Source organism: Zalophus californianus, chromosome 9, assembly GCF_009762305.2.
Source record: "Zalophus californianus isolate mZalCal1 chromosome 9, mZalCal1.pri.v2, whole genome shotgun sequence".
Lineage (NCBI taxonomy): Eukaryota > Metazoa > Chordata > Mammalia > Carnivora > Otariidae > Zalophus > Zalophus californianus.
The window spans coordinates 95,065,211-95,091,785 of record NC_045603.1 but is presented as its reverse complement, the minus strand read 5'-3'; the positions used below and the strand labels follow the sequence as shown (position 1 = coordinate 95,091,785).

The following is a 26,575-nucleotide window of genomic DNA, read 5'->3' as shown; positions in this document are numbered from 1 at the left end:
CTAAACTGGTATGCATTATACAACAATATTATAAAAAGTTTTTTGTTATTTTCCGTGGGACCTAATAGCAGACTATTTTCCCTTCCTTAATTCCAGAAACAGAAACATAGTCCAATTTATATTGCTTTATTTTTTCAAAGCAAACATATGTGTTTTTTTGTGCACTTTCTATGATTTAAATATTTAATAATAAAATCTTAAAACAAATGTGACTAACTAAATACTAAATTTTGTTAATTATGAGTGGTGCATATTACAACTTTACACAAGAATTTAAAAACTAATTTGGACTAACACATTCCTCAGCCCTTGATTGACTATGTAGAAAATAAATGGTTTTCTCCATGGCATTTTATACCAATTTTCCCCCAAGATGCTGTTCAACCCACTTCTTCATGCCCCCCACAAAACACACAAATGGCAATTACACTTAGAATAAAAGCCAAAATTATAATGGGGTACACAAAGCTCCACATGATTTAACCTCTGCTTCTCTCTCCTCCACTTCTTAGGCTCCTCATCTTCTCTATCATTCTGCTCTGATCAAATTGGCTTTTTTTTTTTTAGTAATTGTTTTGTTTTGCCATTTTTTAAATTTGAGTGTAGTGCATAGACAATATTAAATTAGTTTCAGGTATAGAAGCAACCTAAGTGTACATCAATAGATGAATGGATAAGGAAGAGGTGGTATGTATACACAATGGAATATTGCACAGCCATAAAAAAGATGTGATTGTGCCATTTGAGATGATATGGATGGACCTGGAGGGTATTATGCTAAGTGAAATAAGACTGAGAAAGACAAATACCATATGATTTCACTCATACCTGAAATCTAAAACAAACAAATGAATAAACAAACAAAAAGAATCAGCACACATGAAAAAATGTTCATCGTCATTAGCCATCAGGGAAATTCAAATCAAAACCACATTGAGATACCACCTTACACCAGTTAGAATGGCAGAAATTGACAAGGCAAGGAACAACAAATGTTGGAGAGGTTGTGGAGAAGGGGGAACCCTCTTATACTGTTGGTGGGAGTGCAAGTTGGCACAGCCACTTTGGAAAACAGTGTGGAGGTTCCTCAAAAAATTAAAAATAGAGCTACCCTATGACCAGCAATTGCACTACTGGAAATTTACTCCAAAGACACAGATGTAGTGGAAAGAAGGGCCATATGCACCCCAATGTTCATAGCAGCAATGTCCACAATAGCCAAACTGCAGAAAGAGCTGAGATGCTCTTCAACAGACTAATGGATAAAGAAGATGTGGTTCATACATACAATGGAATATTACTCAGCCATCAGAAAGGATGAATACCCAACTTTTGCATCAACATGGATGGGACTGGAGGAGAGTATGCTAAGTGAAATAAGTCAAGCAAAGAAAGTCAATTATCATATGGTTTCACTTATTTGTGGGACATAAGGAATAGCATGGAGGACATTAGGAGAAGGAAGGGAAAAATGAAGGGGGGGAATCGGAAACAGAGATGAACCATGAAAGGCTATGGACTCTGAGAAACAAACTGACGGTTTTCAAGGGGAGGTGGGTGGGGGATGGGTTAGCCCGCTGATGAGTATTAAGGAGGGAACGTACTGCATGGAGCACTGGGCGTTATATGCAAACAATGAAACATGGAACACCACATCAAAAACTAATGATGCACTATATGGTGACTAACATAACATAATAATAATAAAGCAGAATCAGACGTATAAGTACAAACTGGCTTTCTTTAGAGTCATAGACTCTTCCAACTTCACGTTTGCAAGTAGTATCCCATTTGCCGAGAGTACTGTTATCCTTATGATTTCTCCACACAACTTCTAGTCACTCTGCAAGTTTCCACTCAGATGTGATTTTCCCCTTGAAGCCTGGAAAGTCCTTTGCAAACTCAATTCTTTATTTTTCTGTGTTTTGTAGTAATTGGTGCCATATTTTTACTGTGAGGAGTAATTCAATTTCTGCCAAACATCTCATGTACTGCATTAAAATAGTAGTGGCATTTTGAAATTTTGAGGTTATATTTGTTGCTATTTGAACTTTTATTTTGAAAACTTTTAAATATAGCAAATGTAATGAACCCTCATATACCTTTCACCCAGCTTTAGATTTATTTAATTTTCAAAATTTTTGAGTTTGAAAAGTTCTAAAACCCTTCTTAGTGTAATATTTGTGCACATTTAATAAAATTGTAGTTCGAAGTTTAGTTTAACCCTGGGTTTCATCAACAGTTTATTAAATATAAAAAATGAATCTGTTCATTACTAGAAATTTTACAAAAATTAAAGAAAACCTTATAGAAGGTAAGTTCTTTAATTATTGGCCTTTATTCCCCTGCAAGGTTATTTTTGTGTCAGGTCATAGATGGAAAAATAATTCAATAACTATTGGCAGTATTTTCTTCAGGAAGTTTTCTCACAGAGAACATTCAGAGAATGGCTTATTTTTTTAAGATTTTATTTTTATTTATTTGAGATAGAGCAAGAGTGAGAGAGTGAGAGAGCATAAGCAGGGGGAAGGGAAAAGGGAGAAGCAGGCTCATCCTAGGACCCTGCGATCATGACCTGAGCTGAAAGCAGACACTTAACCAAGTGAGCCACCCTGGAGTCTCAAGAATGGCTTCTGTGTTTTTGAATTCTTTATATTTTTATAAATCATAAGCTTTTACGCAATCCTCTGCATGCAGATGTATGTGTTTGGAGTTAAACAGTTTTCTGTATAACCTTTAAAACTTGATCCATAAACGGCACAAGTTCCATTCTCCATTTCAACCATTGTTAATCTAGATTAGAAAGAAGGACAAATTATATTTGTGATTTTATTAATACATAAATATAAAAATGCAATAAAATAAATATAGGTATTGAAATAATATCATTTCAGAAGGTTTTAGGACCATGCCTGGTCTTTCTTAGTTAAAGATATGCAAAATATAGCTAACTCAGTTATAAAAGCAGAAGTTACATTCTATTATAAATTATATGCCATTATTTTTTTCTGCATTGGAAATTAGTCAATTTAGGAAGTCTGAAATCTCTTGATATATGTACCTGAGTGAAATGAAAGTTTTTAAATGTTTTTTTTTCAACAAATAGATGAGAAATGAATTTAGAATTCAATTTAGAAGTCAGCAGATGTCATGTTTTATGCAAAAATAAACAATCTTCTTTGGATATATGCAACTTTACTTGGTAAGGAAATAAAAATTGTAAAATTCTCTTATATATTAAATATGTCTATATATATATAAGTATGTATAAATATAAATATATATGTGTGTGTGTGTGCATAGGCATTCCATGTAGAGATAGTTATATCTGTGTATCTATTTGCCTTGGAATCTGGTGATTTGTTTTCTTCCAGGAACAGGTGGGAAATAAAAGGCCAAGGAAAGAGTGAGGATGCATCAGCATGAATATGAACAATAAAATAGTTTGTATTCAAAAGGAGAAGAGAAGAAACTCTGTCCATAGAAACCACTAAATGCTCTTAGTTGGTCTCAGTTTATGCACATTAGAGTCTCATTTTTAAATCTCACTTTGTTTTTGTATTCCTTCAGTTTCTGTGTGTGTTTCCTATACCATTCATATTCCATGTCTGCCAGAGTGCTGATTATTCTGGATTGTACTTATTTGCTTATAACCATATCTCTAACTGAAGTGTGAAGCCCTTGAAGTTGTGTCTTATTCATCTCTGTCATTATCTCTGCATAGTTCCTGGAAATTGAGTTACACTCAACAAATATTTATCACATGCATAAACTGGAACTTAATTTGCCAGTTGTTTTGCTTTTGCTTCTAAAACAAACGTTTACACTTGCAGTGTGGAAAATATTGAGATAAGGTGATACAAATTTTATTAGTATTTCTAGAGAATAAACTTTTTTTTGTCAAAAATAAAATCTCAAGCCATACAGAAATGAGGTCATCCAAGATCAATTCTAAGGTATACTGGGGTTCCAAATATATAATGAGGTAAGAGGGTAAGTAGTTATAATGAATATAAGGGGAGATATGAAAGAAACAGAAGGTTATGCATTGATTACTGCCAACTAACCATTACAGAAGCAAAGTAAACTTCAAAATCAATGAGAAGAGATTTTTTTTAAAAAGATTGATTTATTTTAGAGAGAGAGAGAGGGAGTGGGGAGGACCAGCGGGAGTGAATTTTCAAGCAGACTCCCCTCTGAGCATGGAGCCCAAGGCAGGGCTCAATCCAAGACCCATGAGATCATGACCTGAGCTGAAACCAAGAGTCCAAGAGTGGGATGCTTAACCAACTGAACCACCCAGGTGCCCTGAGAAGAGATTTTTTTTAAAGTCATTTAATGATAATTCTGGCTGTAGAGTAAGAAAGACACATATTTGAATATCTACCAGAATTATTACTCATTTTATAGCTTAGGTGAATTATTCTACACTCTAAGACGCTGTTCCTAACCAGCAAAATTAGGTTAGAAATGACCCCTGTTATAGAGGTTTTTAAGAGTCCTCAATGAGAAGACATATATAAAGTGCTTAAAACTATGTCTGACGGAAAGGAAGCAGCTAATTAACCCGATATTAACATTAATGTTGTTGTGATGTTTTTATTATGTACTACAGAATTAGGGGTTCAAATAAGTAAAATATACTTGAAATAAAGAATTAAAAACTTTTACAGTTATATATAAGGAAAAGCACCTGTTAACTTCATCCCAATTTTAATTTGCTTAATGTATTTGTGATTGTATTGTATCTGAGGGAGAGGAAAGAGAAATGGGGGGGCATTTGAAGAAATGATGGTAGTAAATTTTCTAATTTTGTTTGAAAATTATAAACTCAGATATCCAAGAGTCTCAACAAAACACAAGAACAAGAAAAAAAAAAAGTAATCCAAGGCATATTACAACCAAATTTCTCAAATCCAGTTATAAACCAAGTGGGATTTATTCCTGGGCTGCAAGGTTGGTTCAACATCCTCAAATCAATCAATGTGATACAATACATTAATAAAAGAAGAACAAGAACCATATGATCCTCTCAATAGATGCAGAAAAAGCATTTGACAAAGTACAGCATCCTTTCTTGATTAAAACTCTTCACAGTGTAGGGATAGAAGGTACATACCTCAATATCATAAAAGCCATCTATGAAAAACACGCAGCGAATATCATTCTTAATGGGGAAAAACTGAGAGCTTTTTCCCTAAGGTCAGGAACATGGCAAGGATGGTCCAATATCACCACTGTTATTCAACATAGTACAAGAAGTCCTAGCCACAGCAATCAGACAACAAAAAGAAATAAAAGGCATCCGAATCGGCAAAGAAGTCAAACTCTCACTGTTTGCAGATGATATGATACTTTATATGGAAAACCCAAAAGACTCCACCAAAACGGCTAGAACTCATACAGGAAAACAGTAAAGTGGCAGGATATAAAATCAATGCACAAAAATCAGTGGCATTCCTATACACCAATAAGACAGAAGAAAGAAATTAAGGAGTCGATCCCATTTACAATTGCACCAAAAGCCATAAGATATCTAGGAATAAGCCTAACCGAAGAGGTAAAGTTTCTGTACTCTGAAAACTAGAGAACACTTATGAGAGATATTGAGGAAGACACAAAGAAATGGAAAAACGTTCCATGCTCATGGATTGAAAGAACAAATATTGTGAAAATGTCTATGCTACCTAGACCAATCTACACATTTAATGCAATCCCTATCAAAATACCATCCACTTTTTTCAAAGAAATGGAACAAATAATCCTAAAATTTATATGGAACCAGAAAAGACCCCGAATAGCCAAAGGAATGTTGAAAAAGAAAAGCAAAGCTGGCAGCATCACAATTCCAGACTTCAAGCTCTATTACAAAGCTGTCATCATCAAGACAGTATGGTACTGGCACAAAAACAGACACATAGATCAATGGAACAGAATAGAGAGCCCAGAAATGTACCCTCAACTCTATGGTCAACTCATCTTTGACAAAGCAAGAAAGAAAGTCCAATGGAAAAAAGACAGTCTCTTTAACAAATGGTGTTGGGAAAATTGGACAGCCACATGCAGAAGAATGAAACTGGACCATTTCTTTACACCACACACAAAAATAGACTCAAAATGGGTGAAAGATGTAAGTGTGAAACAGGAGTCCATCAAAATTCTTAAGGAGAACACAGGCAGCAACTTCTTAGACCTCAGCCACAGCAACTTCTTCCTAGAAACATCGCCAAAGGCAAGGGAAGCAAGGGCAAAAATGAACTCTTGGGACTTCATCAAGATAAAAAGCTTTTGCCCAGCAAAGAAAACAGTCAACAAAACCAAAAGACAACTGACAGAATGGGAGAAGATATTTGCAAATGACATATCAGGTAAAGGGCTAGTATCCAAAATCTATAAAGAACTTATCAAACTCAACACCCAAAGAAGAAATGATCCAATCAAGAAATGGGCAGAAGACATGAACAGATATTTTTCCAAAGAAGACATCCAAATGGCCAACAGACACATTAAAACATCGCTCGGCATCAGGGAAATCCAAATCAAAACCTCAAAGAGATACCACCTCACACCAGTCAGAATGGCTAAAATTAACAAGTCAGGAAACGACAGGTGTTGGTGAGGATGCAGAGAAGGGGGAACCCTCCTACACTGTTGGTGGGAATGCAAGCTGGTGCAGTCACTCTGGAAAACAGTATGGAGGTTCCTCAAAAAGTTAAAAATAGAGCTACCCTATGACCCAGCAATTGCACTACTGGGTATTTACCCAAAGATACAAATGTAGTGATACTAAGGGGTACCTGTACCCCAATGTTTATAACAGCAATGTCTACAATAGCCAAACTATGGAAAGAGCCTAGATGTCCATCAACAGATGAATGGATAAAGAAGATGTGGTGTGTAAGACTGATGAATCACAGACCTGTAACCCTGAAACAAATAATACATTATATGTTAACAAAAAAGAAAAAAAAGAAAAAAGTGACTGCAACTGTATTCTGTCTATAAGAGTATTCTGTCTATAAAAGTTTACTTTTAATATAAATGTACACATAGGTTAAAAAAAGAATGCAAAATAAATACCACATTAACACTTATCAAAGAGAACCTGGCAGGGCTATAATTATGATAGACAAAGGAGGATTTCATAGCACACACACAAAAAAAGAGCTCATTACATAATGATTAGAGTCATAAATTCATCACGAGTACATAACAATCCAAACATTTATCAATAGAACTTCAGAATAATTTGGAAAAATTGTTTGAAATGCAAGTAGAATACATAATTCCATAATTATAGTCCAAGATTTCAATATATGTCTTTCAGTAATTAATAGAATAAGTAGAAAATCAGAAAAGATATAGAAGACTGGAGCAATACTCCCAACTAACTTGACCTAATTGAAATTATAGTATACTCTACCCAAGAATAATATAATACACATTCTGTTCAAGTGCACATAGAACATTTCAGAAAATAGACCATAGTCTGGTCCATAAAACTAATCTCAATAAATTTAAGTGGGTCCAAGTCATACAAACTATGCTCTTGACCAAGACGGGACTAAATTAGAACTCAATACAAGAAAAATCTCTGGAAAATTCCTAATGTTGGAAACTAAATAGCACACTTCTGAATAATCCATGGATCAAAGAATACAAAAGGAAATTTAGAAGGTATATTAAACGGAATGAAAATGAAAACACAATATCTCAAAACATGTAAGGATGTTGCTATATTATCTCACATATTAGTAGCCTGAATGCTTCTATTAGAAAAAAAATTTCAAATTAATAGATCAGTTTTCACTACAAAAAACTATGGTGACTTTCTTTCTTTTTTCTTTAGGGGATAGGTAAATGGGAGTCCTTTAATACAGCTGAAGGTTGAATGAGGAACCTGTGTGAATGAATACTGAAAGAAATACAGTGGAAGTAGGGCGCAGAAATTAATGAAATAGAAAATTGACAAATAAGTGATAAATAAGCACCAAAGTGATGTTCATTATCATTAGTCATTAGTGAAATGCAATTAAAACCACAATGAGATACCACTGCACACCTATTAGAATAGCTAAAATGTAAGGGACTGACTGTAACAAGTGTAGACCAGGATGTAGAGCAACTAGAACTCTCACACATTGCTAGTGGGAATGTAAAACGTAACAGTTACTTTGGAAAATAGTTTGGCAGTTTCTTAAAAAGTAAAACACATACCTATTATATTACCCAACCATTCCACTCCTAGGTATTAATGTAAGAGAAAAGAAAGCCTATGTTCATACAAAGACTTGTACACAACTCTTCATTGCAAGTAGCCTTATTGTTAATAGTCAACAACTGGAAATTACCCACCTATCTATCCATCAGCAGATGAAAGGATAATCAAATTGAGCTACACTCATAGATGGAATCCCTCTCAGGAATAAAAAGAAATTAATTTTTTATACATGCCTTGAGGTGCCTGAATCTCAAAATAATTATACTGAGTGAAAAAGCCAGACATAAGAATAGTACATATGGGGCGCATGGGTGGCTCAGTTGGTTAAGCGACTGCCTTTGGCTCAGGTCATGATCCTGGAGTCCCGGGATCGAGTCCTGCATCGGGCTCCCCGCTCGGCGAGGAGCCTGCTTCTCCCTCTAACCCTACTCCCTCTCATGTACTCTCTCTCTCTCTCATTCTCACTCTCTCAAAATAAATAAGTAAATCTTAAAAAAAAAATGAATAGTACATATGGCAGAAATCCATTTATATTAAATTCTATAAATTGCAAATTAATCTATAATGACAGAAAGCAGATTAGTTGCCTGGGGACAGAAAGAGGTGGGCAGAAAGGGATAAGAAGCAGATATTACAAGGGTGCAAAGGGAAAGTTTTGCAGGTGATAAATATGTTAATTATTTTGATGTTATTAATGGTTTTGTGGATGTATACCTTTTTCAAAATTTATCAAATTGTACACTTTAAATATGTGTAGTTTATTGAATGTAATTATATCTCAACAATTCAGTTAATAACCTCAAGAAAGAATATGTTTTTGATATTTAACCTCTCCTCTAGTCTCCTTATCTGTAAAATGGCCATAGTATTATGTACTGCTAAGCAGTACTTAGCACATAGCAAACAATTAATGTAACTCATTATTATTGGTGTTGGCTGCTCTGCTCCATAATCTCCTAAACTTAGGTCCTCAGAGTTTTTTTCTGAATCTATTAGAATATGGGAACATCCTGGCATTGTGTGAAATAATGTGATCTTGAATGACCATAGGGACAGCTTAGAGACAAATCCACAAATAGACACCTATTGCTACAGACTTACTGGCTGGGCAAGAGAATGGTGCCATCTTCCCACTGCCAAGATCCATTTGCTGGAATTTGTATTAGTCCCATCCAGTGATATGACTTCACCAATTTAAAGAAATCCTGTTTGAGACCACAAATAAAATCAGTGCTTAGAATTTTAGTTAATACAAGGCCATAATCATTCAATCATTTTTTTCCCACACTTAGGGAAATGAATTCTGTCCTCTAGCCTAATTCTGACTTAAACACTGTACATAATACCTATAATTTCTGTGTTTTCTTATTTTTATTTATTTTTTAAAATTTTGAATTTTAATATTTTTAAAAAGGCTTTATTTATCTATTTGAGAGAGAGAACAAGGGAGAGAGAGAAAGAGCACACAAGTGGGGGGGGAGGGGCAGAGGGAGAGGGCAAAGCAGGCTCTCTACTGAGCAAGGGGCCTGATGCAGGGCTCCATCCCAAGACTCTGGGATCAGGACCTGACCTGAAGGCAGATGCTTAACCGACTGAGCCACCCAGGTGCCCAGTGCTTTCTTATTTTTGATTCAGAAAGATTTAGGGTGGATATATCTCAGTCGTAGTGCCTCTCTTATGTTTCAGGTTTATATTCCAGTGATTTGCCTCACATGTTAGAAATGAATATAAGAAGGGAAATTAAAACAAACACTCAACCTGATCCTCTCTGCTGTATATCTTCAGGAGACTGGAATTTTGAGACATACAAGAAGCTTGGCTCTGGTACCAGCTTTTGCTCTCATTAAAAAATTGGTAGCAGTTATTTCTATAACATATCCAGTTTTTAGGACATGGGCCACAATAACATTCTGAAAGAGAGAATATATTCTTAATTCTGTACAAGTTTGAACATTATAGCAGATTTTGTCTAGACAGGTTAAATACTCTTTTATTGTAACTTTAACATTCCAGATAAACCAATCTGATCATCTCCAATGACATATCTTTACACATTTATATATATATATATATATAGAGAGAGAGAGAGATGCCAAAACTAAATATCTTCTTCTTTTTAGAAGCACTCTTTCGTTGTTAACCCATAAAAAATTTTGGAATGTTGTGGATCATGGACAAAAATTAATAATTTTCTTATACATTCTCTTGTTAACAACATTGGATACATGCCTATACTCAATTATATAGAGATTTATGTAACTTGTGCTTCAAAATGTTAAAAAAAACTTTCACTGGGCGCCTGGGTGGCTCAGATGGTTAAGCGTCTGCCTTCGGCTCAGGTCATGATCCCAGGGTCCTGGGATCGAGTCCCGCATCAGGCTCCCTGCTCCTTGGGAGCCTGCTTCTCCCTCTGCCTCTCTCTCTCTGTCTCTCATGAATAAATAAATAAAATCTTTAAAAAAAAAAAAAAAAACTTTCACTTACCTTGCAAAGAAATTGGAGCTTCTTTGTTGAATAATGCTATTAAAATAATCATTAAGAGGATTAAGAGGTACCAACTTTCAGTTATAAAATAAGTCATGAAGATGAAAAGTACAGCATAGGGAATATAGTCAATAATATTGTAATAACATTGTATAGTGACAGATGGTGATTACACTCATCACTGTGAGCATGGAGTAATGTATAGAATTGTCAAATCACTATGTTGTACAACTAAAACTAATATAAAACTAATGTAAAACACAGTTCAATAATAAAAAAATCAAAATTATTAAAATGTGATTAGTAACATAGTCCTAGCAAAAGTAGACACATTTTTACACTAACAGCAAAAACATAAAGACACATACAATATTGTTAGTTTATGTCTCTGTGCTTCTGAATACTAATCAAAGTAATGCATTGCAATCATTAGATCGAGAATGCTCTATCTACTTCTCTACTATCACTTACAATGTACGATTATGGCACCGCATATCATTACCATTATAATGAAATGGATCCCCATAGCTACAGCAATGGCACGGGCTACGAAAAATGGAGATGCTGTCCAAAAAAAAAAAAAAGTGAGAAAGAATAGAAAATAAATATTAAAAAGTTTTGGTATGTTCATGTTTGATATAAATGTTATGAGTGTTTTTTATGGGAGGAGTGATATCAGTACTTTTACCTTAATTGTTTTTTTCAGAACAAGTAAAATAGGTACTTTGTAAGTGATTAAAAAAAAAAAGACAATAGAAATGCACATTCCCTCCTGTTTCTCTTTAAAAATTCTCCAGTTCCCTCTTTAGAGTAAATCATGGTTATAATTTTTAATTTTTTTAATGTAGATACCATAACAAACACAGACAGTTCCCTTCAATCCCTTTTTAAAAACATTTTGAAGAAAGTATGGAAAATATTCTGTGATTTTTTTTTTTGCTTACGAAAATATCTTAATGATTATTCTATATCATATCTTATAAAGTCAAAATTTTATATATAGCTGTTTTCATTCCTTTCATTGGTATATGGACAAAATCTATTGACAGACATTTAATTTTTTCCAATGTGTATTTAAATCATTTCTTAGTTTTGCTATTAGATATAACAATATGAATAACATTTTATATATACCTGTGTATATTTTTGAGTTCCTCTCTAAGAAAAATCCCTGAGAGAGTAATTGCTGAGTCAAAGGGCATTTTCATTTAAAATTTTTGTAATGATTGACATTTTCAGTCCAAAGAAGAAATACCAATTTATTTAGTATCGAAAATAAATTTAAAAGCCTGTTTGCTCACATCTTCTCTGCATTAAATATTATTCACATTTTAAATTGTGTAAATCTTATAAGCAATATTTTTAATTTAAATTTTATTTTTTCTGTTATGAATAAGATTGGCATTTACTATGGTTAAGTAATGTTTTTATTTTATTTCTCTGAGACTTCTCTTGTTTGTATTGAGTAGCTGGTTCCTTGTTTACTTTTTGGGTTAAGGATATTAGTTCATTTCTTACCATATGTTTTGCAAACACACATCTCAGATATTTTTGTTTTAACATTATGAAATTGTGGGGGTGCTGAACTGCATAATGGTTGACTTGACCAAATTTTCCTTTATGGCTGTTTTTTTTTGGATATGAATAAAATGTCTTCATTATTCTGAGTTTATAAAGTATATTACACTCATGTGTCATCATGGGTTATATGGTTTCCTTTTTTATTTGACCTGTTTGGTGTGTGTGTGTGTGTGTGTGTAATAAATAAGGTAGGAACTTAAATTTATAATTTTTTTTCCCAAATGAGCACTGAATTTTTCTAACAACATTTATTGAACAAGTCAATGTGTTCTCATTGATATGAAATGCCACCTTTAGAATGTAATACATTCATATTTGTATTTTCATTTATTCTTATATTCTTTATGTGTTTTCCATTCAAACTATATGTAAAATTCCCTTAGTTTTATAATATGCTTGAGTTTTTCACAGTATCCACAATTTATATTACATTTCTTTTTCAGAATAATTTGGCTATCATTACACTTTATGTGTACCTTAAGAACTTAAGAAAAAAAGAACTTTAAGCTTTTCAAGAACCTGTACTTTTAAAATATGGTAATTTATCTTTCAATAGCATCACATTAAATGCATAAATATATGGAGATAATTTACTTCTTTAAAATGTCTTTTCCCATTAGGCATGTCTTATTTTATGTTCATCAACACAACTTTAAATTAATAAGTTTACCTCTAGAGTTTTTAATTAAAAAGTTTATTTCTGTCTTTTCAAAAAAATTTTGCTGTTATATATATGACATTTTTGTTTCATAACATTTTTCTTGTTTTTGTAGTTAGTAAATCAATTGATTTTTATATCTTATTTGTAATCAAGTCCTCATATCAGATTTCCTTATTGTTTGTCATATTTTTGGGTGAAGCTTTTGAGGGCTTTTTAAATTATTTTAAATTACAAATTTTTGCAAATAATATTAATTTTGCCTTTTTATTGTAATTTCATATCATTTGCTTTCTTCTTTTTCTTGGTTATTCATGTTGGCTATCACCAGCAGAACAATTAATATTACTCAACAGCAATAATAGCAAAAATCCTTGCCTTTTCTAACTATAATGAAAATGCTACTAACATTTATCAATAAGCATAATGATAGCTTCTGAATATAAATATATATATTTGAAAAACAGTATTTAATTTTAGAGATTTTAAAAATTAAGTCCTTTTTAAGAATTCACAGTGATTTTTATCGAAAACCTTTTTAACATTATGCATATGATCATGCAATCTTTCCCCTTTGATGACTACATATGGCCCATTTCCATTCTTATAATCAACTCATAAGGTGGTGCTATTTGATAATCATTTATTTTTTAACATTTAATGAAAATTCATAGGTGAGAAGTCTGCTGTTTTCCTTTCTGTGTAAGCTATTTCAGGCTCTATTTTCAATGATATTCTGGCTTGATAAAAGACAGCTTATCTTCATCAGTGCATTCTGAAACATTTCTTTGAATGGCAATCAAATTGTTGCTTCCACACCTTTTAAGAACAGAACTCTGAAAGATATTTTGTATTTCCTCTATCTTTTGTTTCCCTTTCTATTTATTCCTCCTTAAAGTTAGTTGTTCAGTGCTCTCTTAGAAACTGCTGTCTCACAGTCAATGCAATTTCTAGCAAGATACCAACAGCATTTTTCACAGAGCTAGATTAAACAATCCTAAACTTTGTATGGAACCATGAAGGACTCTGAATACCCAAAGCAAACTTGAGAAAGAAAAGCAAAACTGGAAGCATTACAATTCCGGACTTCAAGTTATATTACAAAGGTGTAGCGATCAAGACAGTATGGTCCTGACATGAAAATAGACACATAGATCAATAGAATAGAATAGAAAATCCAGAAATCAACCCACAACTCTAAGGTTAACCAATATTTGACAAAGCAGGAAAGAGTATCCAATGGAAAAAGGACAGTCTCTTCAATAAATGGTTTTGGGAAAACTGGAGAGCAACATGCAGAAGAATGAAGTTGGACCACTTTTTTACACCATATACAGAAATAAATTCAAAATTGATGAAAGACCTAAATGTGAGACAGGAAACCATGAAAATCCTAGAGGAGAACAAAGGCAGTAAACTCTTTCGACATTGGCTGTAGCAATTTCTTACTAGTATGTCTCCTGAGGCAAGGGAAACAAAAGCATAAATAAACTATTGGAACTTATCAAAATAAAAAGCTTCTTCACAGTATGGGAAACACTCAACAAAACTAAAAGGCAACCTACAGAATGGGAAAAGATATTTGCAAATGACATATCTGATAAAGGGTTAGTATCCAAAATATATGAAGAACTTATAAAACTCAACACCCAAAAAACAAATAACCCAGTTAAAATGGGCAGAAGGCATGAATAGACATTTTCCAAAGAAGACATCCAGGTGGTCAACAGACACATGAAAAGATGCCCAACATCACTCATCATCAGGGAACTACAAATCAAACTATGATTAGAAATAACCTGACACCAGTCAAAATGGCTAAAATGAACAACACAGGAAACAAGAGATGTTTGTGAGGTATTGGACAAAAGGGAACCCTCATGCATTGTTGGTAGGAATGCAAACTGGTGTAGCTACTGTAGAAAAAAGTATGGCGGTTCCTCAAAAAGTAAAAAATAGAACTATCCTACAATCCAACAATTGTACTACCAGGTATTTACCCAAAGGATACAAAAATAACTAATTCAAAGGGATAGATGCACCCTGATGTTTATGGCAGCATTATCAACAATAGCCAAATTATGGAAAGATCACAACTGTCCATTGACTGATAAATGGATAAAGAAGTGTGTGTGTGTGTGTGTGTGTGTGTGTGTGTGTGTGTGTGTGTGTGTGTGTGTGTGTATAGTGGAATCTTACTCAGCCATCATAAAGAATGAAATCTTGCCATTTGCTATGATGTGGGTGGGCTAGAGAGTTTTATGCCAAATGAAATCAGTCAGTCAGAGGAAGACAAATACGATATGATTTCACTCATATGTGGAATTTAAGAAACAAAACAAATGAACATGGGGGAAAAAAGGCAAACCAAGAAACAGACTCTTACCTATAGAGAAAAAACTGATGGTTACCAGAGGGGAGGTGGGTGGGGGCTGGGTGAGATAAGTGATGGGGATTAAAGCGAGCACTTGTTGTGATGAGTACGGGGTGTTGTATGTAAGTATTGAATCACTAAATTCTAAACCTGAAACTAATATTACACCATATGTTAACTAACTGGAATTTAAATAAAAACTGGAAAAAAATATCAAGAAACTGCTGTTTCAGTTGCCATTATTATGTTAATGATGATCTCATCATTTGTAGGGCATGAAAAAATCCTAAACTGAACAATTTCTGCTAATTGTATTATATATTCCAATATTATACTAGAGTTAATTTCATTTCTGCTTTTCTCATTAAGGTAAAAGAAACTGAATGCTAATCACTGATCTAATCATATAGATTCCAAGATTCACCTCAGTATACTGAGAGAAGACAAATGGAATATTGAACTTACGGTTTTCTCCATGTTTCCTTGTGATTAATGTAGACTTTCTCTTTTGCCATTGTGGAGCAGTACCATGCTTTACCAGCTCACAGTTATAATTATGGACTTCATTCATCTCTAGAGGAAAACAATTCAGGCCAACAGGAGTCATAGCCTTTCAGCCCCTTGGGTCATAATTTTTATAATTTAACTTGCCATACTATTCATATCCTTTTTAAAGTATAACATCAAGTTACTTTTGTTTTATATTACTTCATTACTATGATTTTTGCACTTCGTATAAAATTATTTTTATTCTATGGCAAAATATCTTTTTTTTCTTAAGATTTTATTTATTTTGACAGAGAGAAAGAGAGAGTACAAGCAGGCGGAGCAGCAGGTAGAGGGAGAGAAGCAGGCTCCCTCAACAGGGAGCCCAATGTGGGGCTCCATCCCAGGACCCTGGGATTGTGACCTGAGCTGAGGGCAGACGTTTAACCGACTGAGCCACCCAGGCACCCCTCTATGGCAAAATATCTTTAGCAAGATCTTATGTACCATAAAATAAGTTAATTCTTAGCATGCAATAAAATCTAACATTAAAATAAAGACAGTGTATAATAAAAAAGACAGGGGCCTAGGGAGTTAGACATGTGTTTAATTCATAGAGCCACATTTGCTAAGTTAATAACTTCATGAATTACAAAAAAAAAAAAGAAAAAAGAAAAAGAAAGGAAAAGTAAAGAGGAAACAAAGGAAAAAGGGAAAGAAAAGAACAAAGGATATCAACACAAACTGTAAGGAGTACTTTAAAAAGTGAAATTAGTTGCACTGGAAGATGGCGGAGGAGTAGGAGACCTAGATTTTGTCTGGTCTCAGGAATTCAGCTGAATAGGGATCAAACCATTCTGAACACCTACGAACTCAACAGGAGATCGAACAGGAGAGTAGCAACAACTCTCTGAACAGAGAAGTGACCACTTACTGGAAGGTAGGACGTGCGGAGAAGTGAATCCGAGGCGATATTCGGGAGGATAGACGGCGGGGGAGGGGCCTCCGCCGGCCGCTTCTGGCAAGTGCTAGAGCCGCGGAGCACAAAATCGGACCTTTTAAAAGTTGGCTCGGCGGAGGGACGTCGCTGCAGTGGCTAAGCGGGGGGTGGAATCCTCCCGGGACAGTGTGGTCTCAGGACCCTTGGGATCACAGAGAGACCGGGGGTGCCTGAGTGCGGCAGAGCTCCCAGGTGTCGGGGCGGGGAAGCCGGCTGCAGATATGGAGCAAAGTCGCGGGCTCTCAGCTCGGGGTTGCCATAAACTGTGATCTGCGGCCCAGTCGGGGCACGGCTCCCCCAGCAAGGACCCAACAAGCAGCAGATCCGGGGAGACTCCCCTTCCTTCCCGGGGAGGAGCGGTGCGGGAACGCACTGCAGGGATCTGCTGGGTTTGGAGACTCCGAGCGGGGTCGGGTGCCAGAGATAGCAACGCTCGGTCACAGGCCGGGTGAGCACGGAGTGCGGCCAGAGACCGGGGACACGGGAGTGACTGCTTTTCTCTGGGGGCGCACTGAGGAGTGGGGCCCCGAGTTCTCGGCTCCTCCGGGCGGAGACTGGGAGGCCGCCATTTTCGCCCTGGTCCTCCAAAGCTGTACCGAGAGCTTGCAGGGAACAAAAGCTCCTGAGAGCAAACTGGAGCAGCTTCCTTAGCCCGGACCGACAAGGGCGGGGCAATTCCGCCTCCGGCAAAGACATTTGGAAACCACAGCAACAGGCCCCTCCCCCAGAAGATCAACACAAACAGCCAGCAAGCCAAGACCAAGTTGATCGATCAAGGAGAATAGGAGAACTCCAGCGCTAGGGGAATACTGCACATAGATTCATGGCTTCTTTTTTTTTTTTTTTTTTTTTTTTACCATGATTCATTATTTCATCAAAGTTAATTTTTGTTGACTTTTTTTATTTTTCTTTTTCCCTTTTTCAACCAACATCTTATAAATCCCTTTTTTTAAAAAAAAAACCCATTTTTTATTTTTTTTTCATTTTTAGAGTCATATTTTATCCCTTCATAGTACTTATCCTTGTTTTTGGCATATATATATAAGTTGTTCTCTCTTTAAAATTTTGAGGTACAGTTTCTTCTAACAGATCAAAATATACCCTAAACCACTAGTGTATGGCTTTGTTCTAGTCTCCTGCCTGATCACATTCTCTCCCTTTTTCCTTTTTTTTTTTTTTTCCTTAAATCTCCTTTCTTTTTTCAAACAACTTATCTTACCAAGTCCTTTTATAAAATCTTTTATAATTTTCATCTTTACAGTCATCTTCCACCCCTTCATTGTATCAACCCTTATTTTGTACATATATGTCTTTCTTCCTTTAAAATTTTAGGAGGCACTTTTTTCTAACAGACCAAAATACGCCCAAAATCTAGTGTGTGGCACTGATCTATGCACTAGCCTGATCATATTTGATCATATTCTGCCTTTTTTGAATTGTTTTGTTTTTGTTTTTATCTTTTTTTTCTTTTTTTTTTTCTTTTTCTCTTTCTTTTTTCTTTCTTTCCCTTTCTTTTCCCTGGTTTCAGGTCTTTTCTGATTTGTATACAGTATATTTGCTGGGGACGTTGTAAACCTGTTAGCCTTTTGTTCTCTCATTCATCTATTCTCCTCTGGACAAAATGACAAGACGAAAGAAATCACCTCAGCAAAAAGAACAAGAGGTAGTCCCGTCAGCCAGGGACCTACTCAATACGGACATTAGTACGATGTCGGACCTAGAGTTCAGAATCATGACTTTAAAGATACTAGCTGGGCTTGAAAAAAGCGTGGAAGTTATTAGAGAAACCCTTTCTGGAGAAATAAAAGAACTAAAATCTAACCAAATCGAAATCAAAAAGGCTATTGATGAGGTGCAATCAAAAATGGGGGCACTAACTGCTAGGATAAATGAGGCAGAAGAGAGAATCAGCGATATAGAAGACCAAATGATAGAAAATAAAGAGGCTGAGAAAAAGAGAGATAAACAACTACAGGATCACGAGGGCAGAATTCGAGAGATAAGTGATACGATAAGACGAAACAACATTAGAATAATTGGGATCCCAGAAGAAGAAGAGAGAGAGAGAGGGGCAGAAGGTATATTGGAGCAAATTATAGCAGAGAACTTCCCTAATGTGAGGAAGGAAACAGGCATTAAAATCCAGGAGGCACAGAGAACCCCTCTCAAAATCAATAAAAATAGGTCAACACCCCGACATCTAATAGTAAAACTTACGAGTCTCAGAGACAAAGAGAAAATCCTGAAAGCAGCTCGGGAGAAGAGATATGTAACCTACAATGGTAGAAACATTAGATTGGCAACAGACCTATCCACAGAGACCTGGCAGGCCAGAAAGGACTGGCAAGATATCTTCAGAGCACTAAACGAGAAAAATATGCAGCCAAGAATACTATATCCAGCTAGGCTATCATTGAAAATAGAAGGAGAGATCAAAAGCTTCCAGAACAAACAAAAACTAAAGGAATTTGCAAACACGAAACCAGCCCTCCAAGAAATATTGAGAGGGGTCCTCTAAGCAAAGAGAGAACCTAAAAGCAGCAAAGAGCAGAAACGAACACAGACAACAGACAGTTAACAGTCACCTTACAGGTAATACAATGGCACTAAATTCATACCTTTCAATAGTTACCCTGAATGTAAATGGGCTAAATGCCCCAATCAAAAGACACAGGCTATCAGATTGGATTAAAAAACAAGACCCATCAATATGCTGTCTGCAAGAGACTCATTTTAGACCCAAAGACACCCCCAGATTGAAAGTGAGGGGGTGGAAAACCATTTACCATGCTAATGGACACCAAAAGAAAGCTGGGGTGGCAATCCTTATATCAGACAAACTAGATTTTAAAACAAAGACTGTAATAAGAGATGAGGAAGGACACTATATCCTACTTAAAGGGTCTACCCAACAAGAAGATCTAACAATTGTAAATATCTATGCCCCGAACATGGGAGCAGCCAATTATATAAGGCAATTAATAACAAAAGCAAAGAAACACATTGACAACAATACAATAATAGTGGGGGACTTTAACACCCCCCTGACTGAAATGGACAGATCATCTAAGCAAAAGATCAACAAGGAAATAAAGACTTTAAATGACACACTAGACCAAATGGACTTCACAGACATATTCAGAACATTCCATCCCAAAGCAACGGAATACACATTCTTCTCTAGTGCCCATGGAACATTCTCCAGAATTGATCACATCCTAGGTCACAAATCAGTTCTCAATCGGTACCAAAAGATTGGGATCATTCCCTGCATATTTTCAGACCACAATGCTTTGAAACTAGAACTCAACCACAAGAGGAAAGTCGGAAAGAACTCAAATACATGGAGGCTAAAGAGCATCCTACTAAGGAATGAATGGGTCAACCAGGAAATTAAAGAAGAATTAAAAAAATTCATGGAAACCAATGAAAATGAAAACACAACTGTTCAAAATCTTTGGGATACAGCAAAGGCAGTCCTGAGAGGAAAGTATATAGCAATACAAGCCTTTCTCAAGAAACAAGAAAGTTCTCAAATACACAACCTAAGCCTACACCTAAAGGAGCTGGAGAAAGAACAGCAAAGAAAGCCTAAACCCAGCAGGAGAAGAGAAATCATAAAGATCAGAGCAGAAATCAATGAACTAGAAACCAAAAGAACAGTAGAACAGATCAACGAAACTAGGAGCTGGTTCTTTGAAAGAATTAACAAGATTGATAGACCCCTGGCCAGACTGATCAAAAAGAAAAGAGAAATGACCCAAATCAACAAAATCATGAATGAAAGAGGAGAGATCACAAGCAACACCAAAGAAATACAAACAATTATAAGAACATATTATGAGCAACTCTATGCCAGCAAATTAGATAACCTGGAAGAAATGGGTGCATTCCTAGAGATGTATCAACTACAAAAATTGAACCAGGAAGAAATAGAAAACCTGAACAGACCTATAACCACTAAGGAAATTGAAACAGTCATCAAAAATCTCCCAAGAAACAAAAGCCCAGGGCCAGATGGCTTCCCAGGGGAATTCTATCAGACATTTCAAGAAGAATTAATACCTATTCTCCTGAAACTGTTCCAAAAAATAGAAATGGAAGGGAAACTTCCAAACTCATTTTATGAGGCCACCATTACCTTGATCCCAAAACCAGACAAAGACCCCATCAAAAAAGAGAATTACAGACCAATATCCTTGATGAACATGGATGCAAAAATTCTCACCAAAATACTAGCCAATAGGATCCAACAGTACATTAAAAGGATTATTCACTACGACCAAGTGGGATTTATTCCTGGGCTGCAAGGCTGGTTCAACATCCGCAAATCAATCAACGTGATACAATACATTAACAAAAGAAAGAACAAGAATCATATGATCCTCTCAATAGATGCAGAAAAAGCATTTGACAAAGTACAACATCCTTTCTTGATCAAAACTCTTCAGAGTATAGGGATAGAGGGTACCTACCTCAATATCATAAAAGCCATCTACGAAAAACCTACAGCGAATATCATTCTCAATGGGGAAAGGCTGAGAGCTTTTCCCCTAAGGTCAGGAACGCGGCAGGGATGTCCACTCTCACCACTGCTATTCAACATAGTATTAGAAGTCCTAGCCACAGCAATCAGACAACAAAAAGAAATCAAAGGCATCCAAATCGGCAAAGAGGAAGTCAAACTCTCACTCTTTGCAGATGATATGATACTGTATGTGGAAAACCCAAAAGACTCCACCCCAAAACTGCTAGAACTCATTCAGGAATTCAGTAAAGTAGCAGGATATAAAATCAATGCACAGAAATCAGTGGCATTCCTATACACCAACAACAAGACAGAAGAGAGACAAATCAAGGAGTCGATCCCATTTACAATTGCACCCAAAACCATTAGATACCTAGGAATAAATCTAACCAAAGAGGCAAAGGATCTGTACTCAGAAAACTATAAAATACTCAGGAAAGAAATTGAAGAAGACACAAAGAAATGGAAAAACGTTCCATGCTCATGGATTGGGAGAATCAACATTGTGAAGATGTCAATGCTACCTAGAGCAATCTACACATTCAATGCAATCCCCATCAAAATACCATCCACTTTTTTCAAAGAAATGGAACAAATAATCCTAAAATTTGTATGGAACCAGAAGAGACCCAGAATAGCCAGAGGAATACTGAAAAAGAAAAGCAAAGCTGGCGGCATCACAATTCCGGACTTCCAGCTCTATTACAAAGCTGTCATCATCAAGACAGTATGGTACTGGCACAAAAACAGACACATCGATCAATGGAACAGAATCGAGAGCCCAGAAATGGACCCTCAACTCTATGGTCAACTTATTTTTGACAAAGCAGGAAAGAATGTCCAATGGCAAAAAGACAGTCTCTTCAACAAATGGTGTTGGGAAAATTGGACAGCCACATGCAGAAGAATGAAACTGGACCATTTCCTTACACCACACACAAAAATAGACTCCAAATCGTTGAAAGACCTAAACGTGAGACAGGAGTCCATCCAAATCCTAAAGGAGAACACAGGTAGCAACCTTTTCGACCTTAGCCGCAGCAACTTCTTCCTAGAAACATCGCCAAAGGCACGGGAAGCCAGGGCAAAAATGAACTATTGGGATTTCATCAAGATAAAAAGCTTCTGCACAGCAAAAGAAACAGTCCACAAAACCAAAAGACAACCGACAGAATGGGAGAAAATATTTGCAAATGACATATCAGATAAAGGGCTAGTATCCAAAATCTATAAAGAACTTATCAAACTCAACACCCAAAGAACAAATAATCCAATCAAGAAATGGGCAGAAGACATGAACAGACATTTCTCCAAAGAAGACATCCAAATGGCCAACAGGCACATGAAAAAGTGCTCAACATCGCTTGGCATCAGGGAAATCCAAATCAAAACCTCCATGAGATACCACCTCACACCCGTCAGAATGGCTAAAATTAACAAGTCAGGGAACGACAGATGTTGGCGGGGATGTGGAGAAAGGGGAACCCTCCTACACTGTTGGTGGGAATGCAAGCTGGTGCAACCCCTCTGGAAAACAGTATGGAGGTTCCTCAAACAGTTGAAATTAGAGCTACCGTTCGATCCAGCAATTGCACTACTGGGTATTTACCACAAAGATACAAATGTAGGGACCCGAAGGGGTACGTGTACCCCAATGTTTATAGCAGCAATGTCCACCATAGCCAAACTGTGGAAAGAGCCAAGATGCCCATCGACAGATGAATGGATAAAGAAGATGTGGTATATATACACAATGGAATATTATGCAGCCATCAAAAGGAATGAGATCTTGCCATTTGCAACGACGTGGATGGAACTGGAGGGTGTTATGCTGAGTGAAATAAGTCAATCAGAGAAAGACATGTATCACATGACCTCACTGATATGAGGAATTCTTAATCTCAGGAAAGAAACTGAGTGTTACTGGAGTGGTTGGGGGTGGGAGGGATGGGGTGGCTGGGTGATAGACATTGGGGAGGGTATGTGCTACGGTGAGCGCTGTGAATTGTGCAAGACTGTTGAATCACAGATCTGTACTTCTGAAACAAATAATGCAACATATTTTAAGAAAAAAGAAAAAGAAGAAGATAACAGGAGAGGAAGAAAAGGGGAGTATATCAGAGGGGGAGACGAACCATGAGAGATGATGGACTCTGAAAAACAAACTGAGGGTTCTAGAGGGGAGGGGGGTAGGGGGATGGGTTAGCCTGGTGATGGGCATTGAGGAGGGCACGTTCTGCATGGAGCACTGGGTGTTATGAACAAACAATGAATCATGGAACACTGCACCAAAAACAACTAATGATGTAATGTATGGTGATTAACATAACAATAAAAAATTAAAAAAAAAAGTGAAATTAAATAATATTCATTTAGAATCAATAATGTTAATCATGTAGTAAACAGTAAATGCCTTTCTTTTTTTTAGTGAAGGACATACAAATAATAAGGTGTAAAATTTTAAAATAAATACAAATAATCTTGCCTTTGAACAAAACAAGTAAAAAACCACTTTGCTCTCTTCATGAAATAGTAATCATTACTGGATATGTAAAAACTTTTTATAATGAAATGTTAATACTAATTATCTTTTTTACCTAAAATTAAACTAAAGCATTGTTTGTACATACCATATGTAACTTAATTATCAAACATGTGAAGAGGGTAGGTATTATTTTATGGATGAAGAAATTGAATGTTATAGGTGGCCAAAGTCATATTTGTATTTAATATAATGCTAGAAATAGAAATCTATTAATGTAAATATAGCATGTTTTATATCTCTATTTGATAGAGAAAGGAAACTCAAGTGCATAGAAGCTGTGGATTGTCCCAGATCTCAAAACTAGAGACTAGTAAAAGTTTGACTAAAATTTTTCTAACTCCAAATCCTTATGCTGTCACTATTTCAGGCTACCTCAAATTGTGAAAGATTTTACTTTAGGTAGTTAATGAAACAAAGGAAGAAAAAAGTTCTCAAGTTTTCAAAAACTCCATTTAAAATATAACATGAAATGAACATAAGTGAATCAGAGTAATTTGTTTTCTTATGCCTTGTATGCTAGTATCAAATTCTGGGTATCTTAAAATTATATACAGGCCAAACTGCACATTTATGTGGAGAACACATACCCATGTTGTGATGGTCCCACCGATCTCGGATCAACCTCATTGTTTGATTACGACTGTTTATTTACTCCAGAGATGAATCCAAAATCTTCATTTTGAAGATGACATATCTTCCTTAGAAAAACAAGAATACAAAAATATCTCTGCTTCTCTCCCTCTGCCTGCTGCTCCGCCTGCTTGTACTCTCTCTTTCTCTCTGTCAAAATAAAGAGTTCATACAAAGCCAGGCAAAATTTTTTTTTATGTTTCTCTTGGTTATAAAATAATAAATAATTATTTCAAAAATATAATGGGTGTTTTTAATTCACCTATATTAAGCTACTTAGCCAAAAATATTTTCCATCACAGATCTTGAATGACAACACATATAGTTTTCTGTTTGTAGTTGTTTTATTTGGTGACAATTTTTTTTGGCAAGGCAAATTTGGGTAAGATATATGAATATTTGGATGTTTGTTCCTAGTACATATTAATTCAACTTCTGTCCATATTATCATCATTATTATAATCATCACCACCATCATCATCATCATCTACAAGTTATCACCATCATTATTAGCAAAAATAATCTCATGTTTATTTATATAGCAACATCTTACAGTGTCTAGAAGAGCTCTCAGAGAGAGATGACTCTTTAGGGGCGCCTGGGTGGCTCAGTCATTAAGCATCTGCCTTTGGCTCAGGTCATGATCCCAGGGTCCCGGGATGGAGCCCCACATTGGGCTCTGTGCTCAGTGGAAAGCCTGCTTCTCCCTTTCCCACTCCCCCTGCTTGTGTTCCCTCTCTCGCTATGTCTCTCTGTCAAATAATAAAATCTTTTTTTAAAAAAAAAAATGACTATTTAATAAATATACATAGTGAATGGATTTTAAAAAAGCTGTTTCATGTTTGATCATGGTAGTAAGAAGCAACAACATGTTTTTTTTCATTTTGCAAATAAAGTTGTGTATCACAGAAGCTAAGTGCCCTGCACAAGAACAGAAAATTCCCATGTGTGAATTCAAATGGAAATTCAATCCTCTAATCCCAAATGTAGATCTATTCCTCTAGTTTTATTTAATGACAAGACTTCATCTTATAGCAACATCATAATGTGTTATTCTTCAGTAAATATATCCTGCCTACTCACCACTGAATACAGCGAAAAACAGTATATACCTCAGAAGTAAGAAGCATTCCTTGACCTCCGTATTTCTATTGAAAGAAGCAGTTCTAATTACCTTATGTTGTAAATATTTTTGGAAACTTTCTTGAGTCTGAAACCTCAAGAATTTCTCATTTCTTAAATAACAGTTGTTAGAAACACAAACACACACAAAAACACACCTGATCAAAGAAGGAAGGTCTTGATTTTTGCGGATAAAGGTCTCCTTTACAAATGAAAAATTTAGACATGTCCTGAGTTATCACTTTAGAACTAAAACTAGAGACGTACAGTCAATTCTGATTCCTGAGAAAGATAAGACAAATGTTACTGTAATCTCGTCTTGTGAAGAAACAACACAAACCACACTACTTCCACTTTATCACAGCACAGAAAATTCTACTAAGTGGCGAAATAAATGCGAGGTGTTAACATGATTTTATGACTTAAATGATCAATGCAATGATAAGAAGTTTCCCAGAGTTTTGAGAAACAATGGTGGGCTTAGATCATCTCTTCCTGAATTAAAAGTGAAAAGTTGTTCTAAAATATGGTTGTAAGTACTATGTGGGAAAAAAAGAAGAAAATTAAGTTAACTTCATAATCAAATTGTACACATGCTGTTATAAATTTGAATGGAATCAAGTATGCTGTATCATATAAGTTGGAACCATAGAAAGATATCTTTCATATACATATACATATATAAGTATATGAATACACATAAATGCATACAAGTATATAGACATCTATGTGTACACACATGATCTTTTAACTATAAAAATATAAAGTGTATATAAAATAAAAGTTCCATAATGAACCATCATATGCCTAGCTTCAACAATTATCAGTTTGTGGTTAATAGGACTTCATTTATGATATATGCGGTGTCTCACACCCATCTCTGCACCTATTAAATAGGGCCTTTTCTCTACTTTCCTTGTGAACATCACTCATTATATTACTCTCT

The 26,575-nt window shown here is 35.6% G+C and overlaps 1 protein-coding gene across 10 annotated transcripts; it reads right to left on the bottom strand.

Moving 5' to 3' along the window:
- Window positions 1-2,489: 2,489 nt before the first annotated feature.
- Window positions 2,490-25,940, bottom strand: LOC113922032 (NKG2-D type II integral membrane protein-like). 10 transcript variants are annotated; one of them, XM_027593739.1, is made up of 8 exons: window positions 25,788-25,940; window positions 24,465-24,657; window positions 15,784-15,891; window positions 11,177-11,269; window positions 10,706-10,741; window positions 9,980-10,131; window positions 9,323-9,426; window positions 2,490-2,793 (listed from the first exon to the last, which is right to left on the bottom strand). In XM_027593739.1, the coding sequence occupies exons 2-8, from the start codon at window positions 24,502-24,504 to the stop codon at window positions 2,676-2,678; spliced, it is 651 nt and encodes a 216-aa protein (XP_027449540.1). In that variant the 5' UTR covers window positions 24,505-24,657; window positions 25,788-25,940; the 3' UTR covers window positions 2,490-2,675. The 10 variants fall into 10 exon arrangements, with proteins under 10 accessions (XP_027449540.1, XP_027449545.1, XP_027449539.1 ...); XM_027593744.1 differs by having other exon boundaries at window positions 11,208-11,269; XM_027593738.1 differs by having other exon boundaries at window positions 24,465-24,575.
- Between the last annotated feature and the right edge of the window lie 635 nt (window positions 25,941-26,575).

Excerpts from the sequence above, each read along its gene's own strand:
- LOC113922032 (XM_027593739.1), bottom strand. The coding sequence starts at position 24,504 with ATGAGGTTGATCCGAGATCGGTGGGACCATCACAACATGG. Across the intron at positions 10,742-11,176 it reads CGGTGCCATAATCGTACATT|CATTATTCAACAAAGAAGCT; the intron begins GTAAGTGATAGT and ends TTATTTTAATAG. Across the intron at positions 10,132-10,705 it reads AGCTCCAATTTCTTTGCAAG|AATGTTATTGTGGCCCATGT; the intron begins GTAAGTGAAAGT and ends TCTCTCTTTCAG.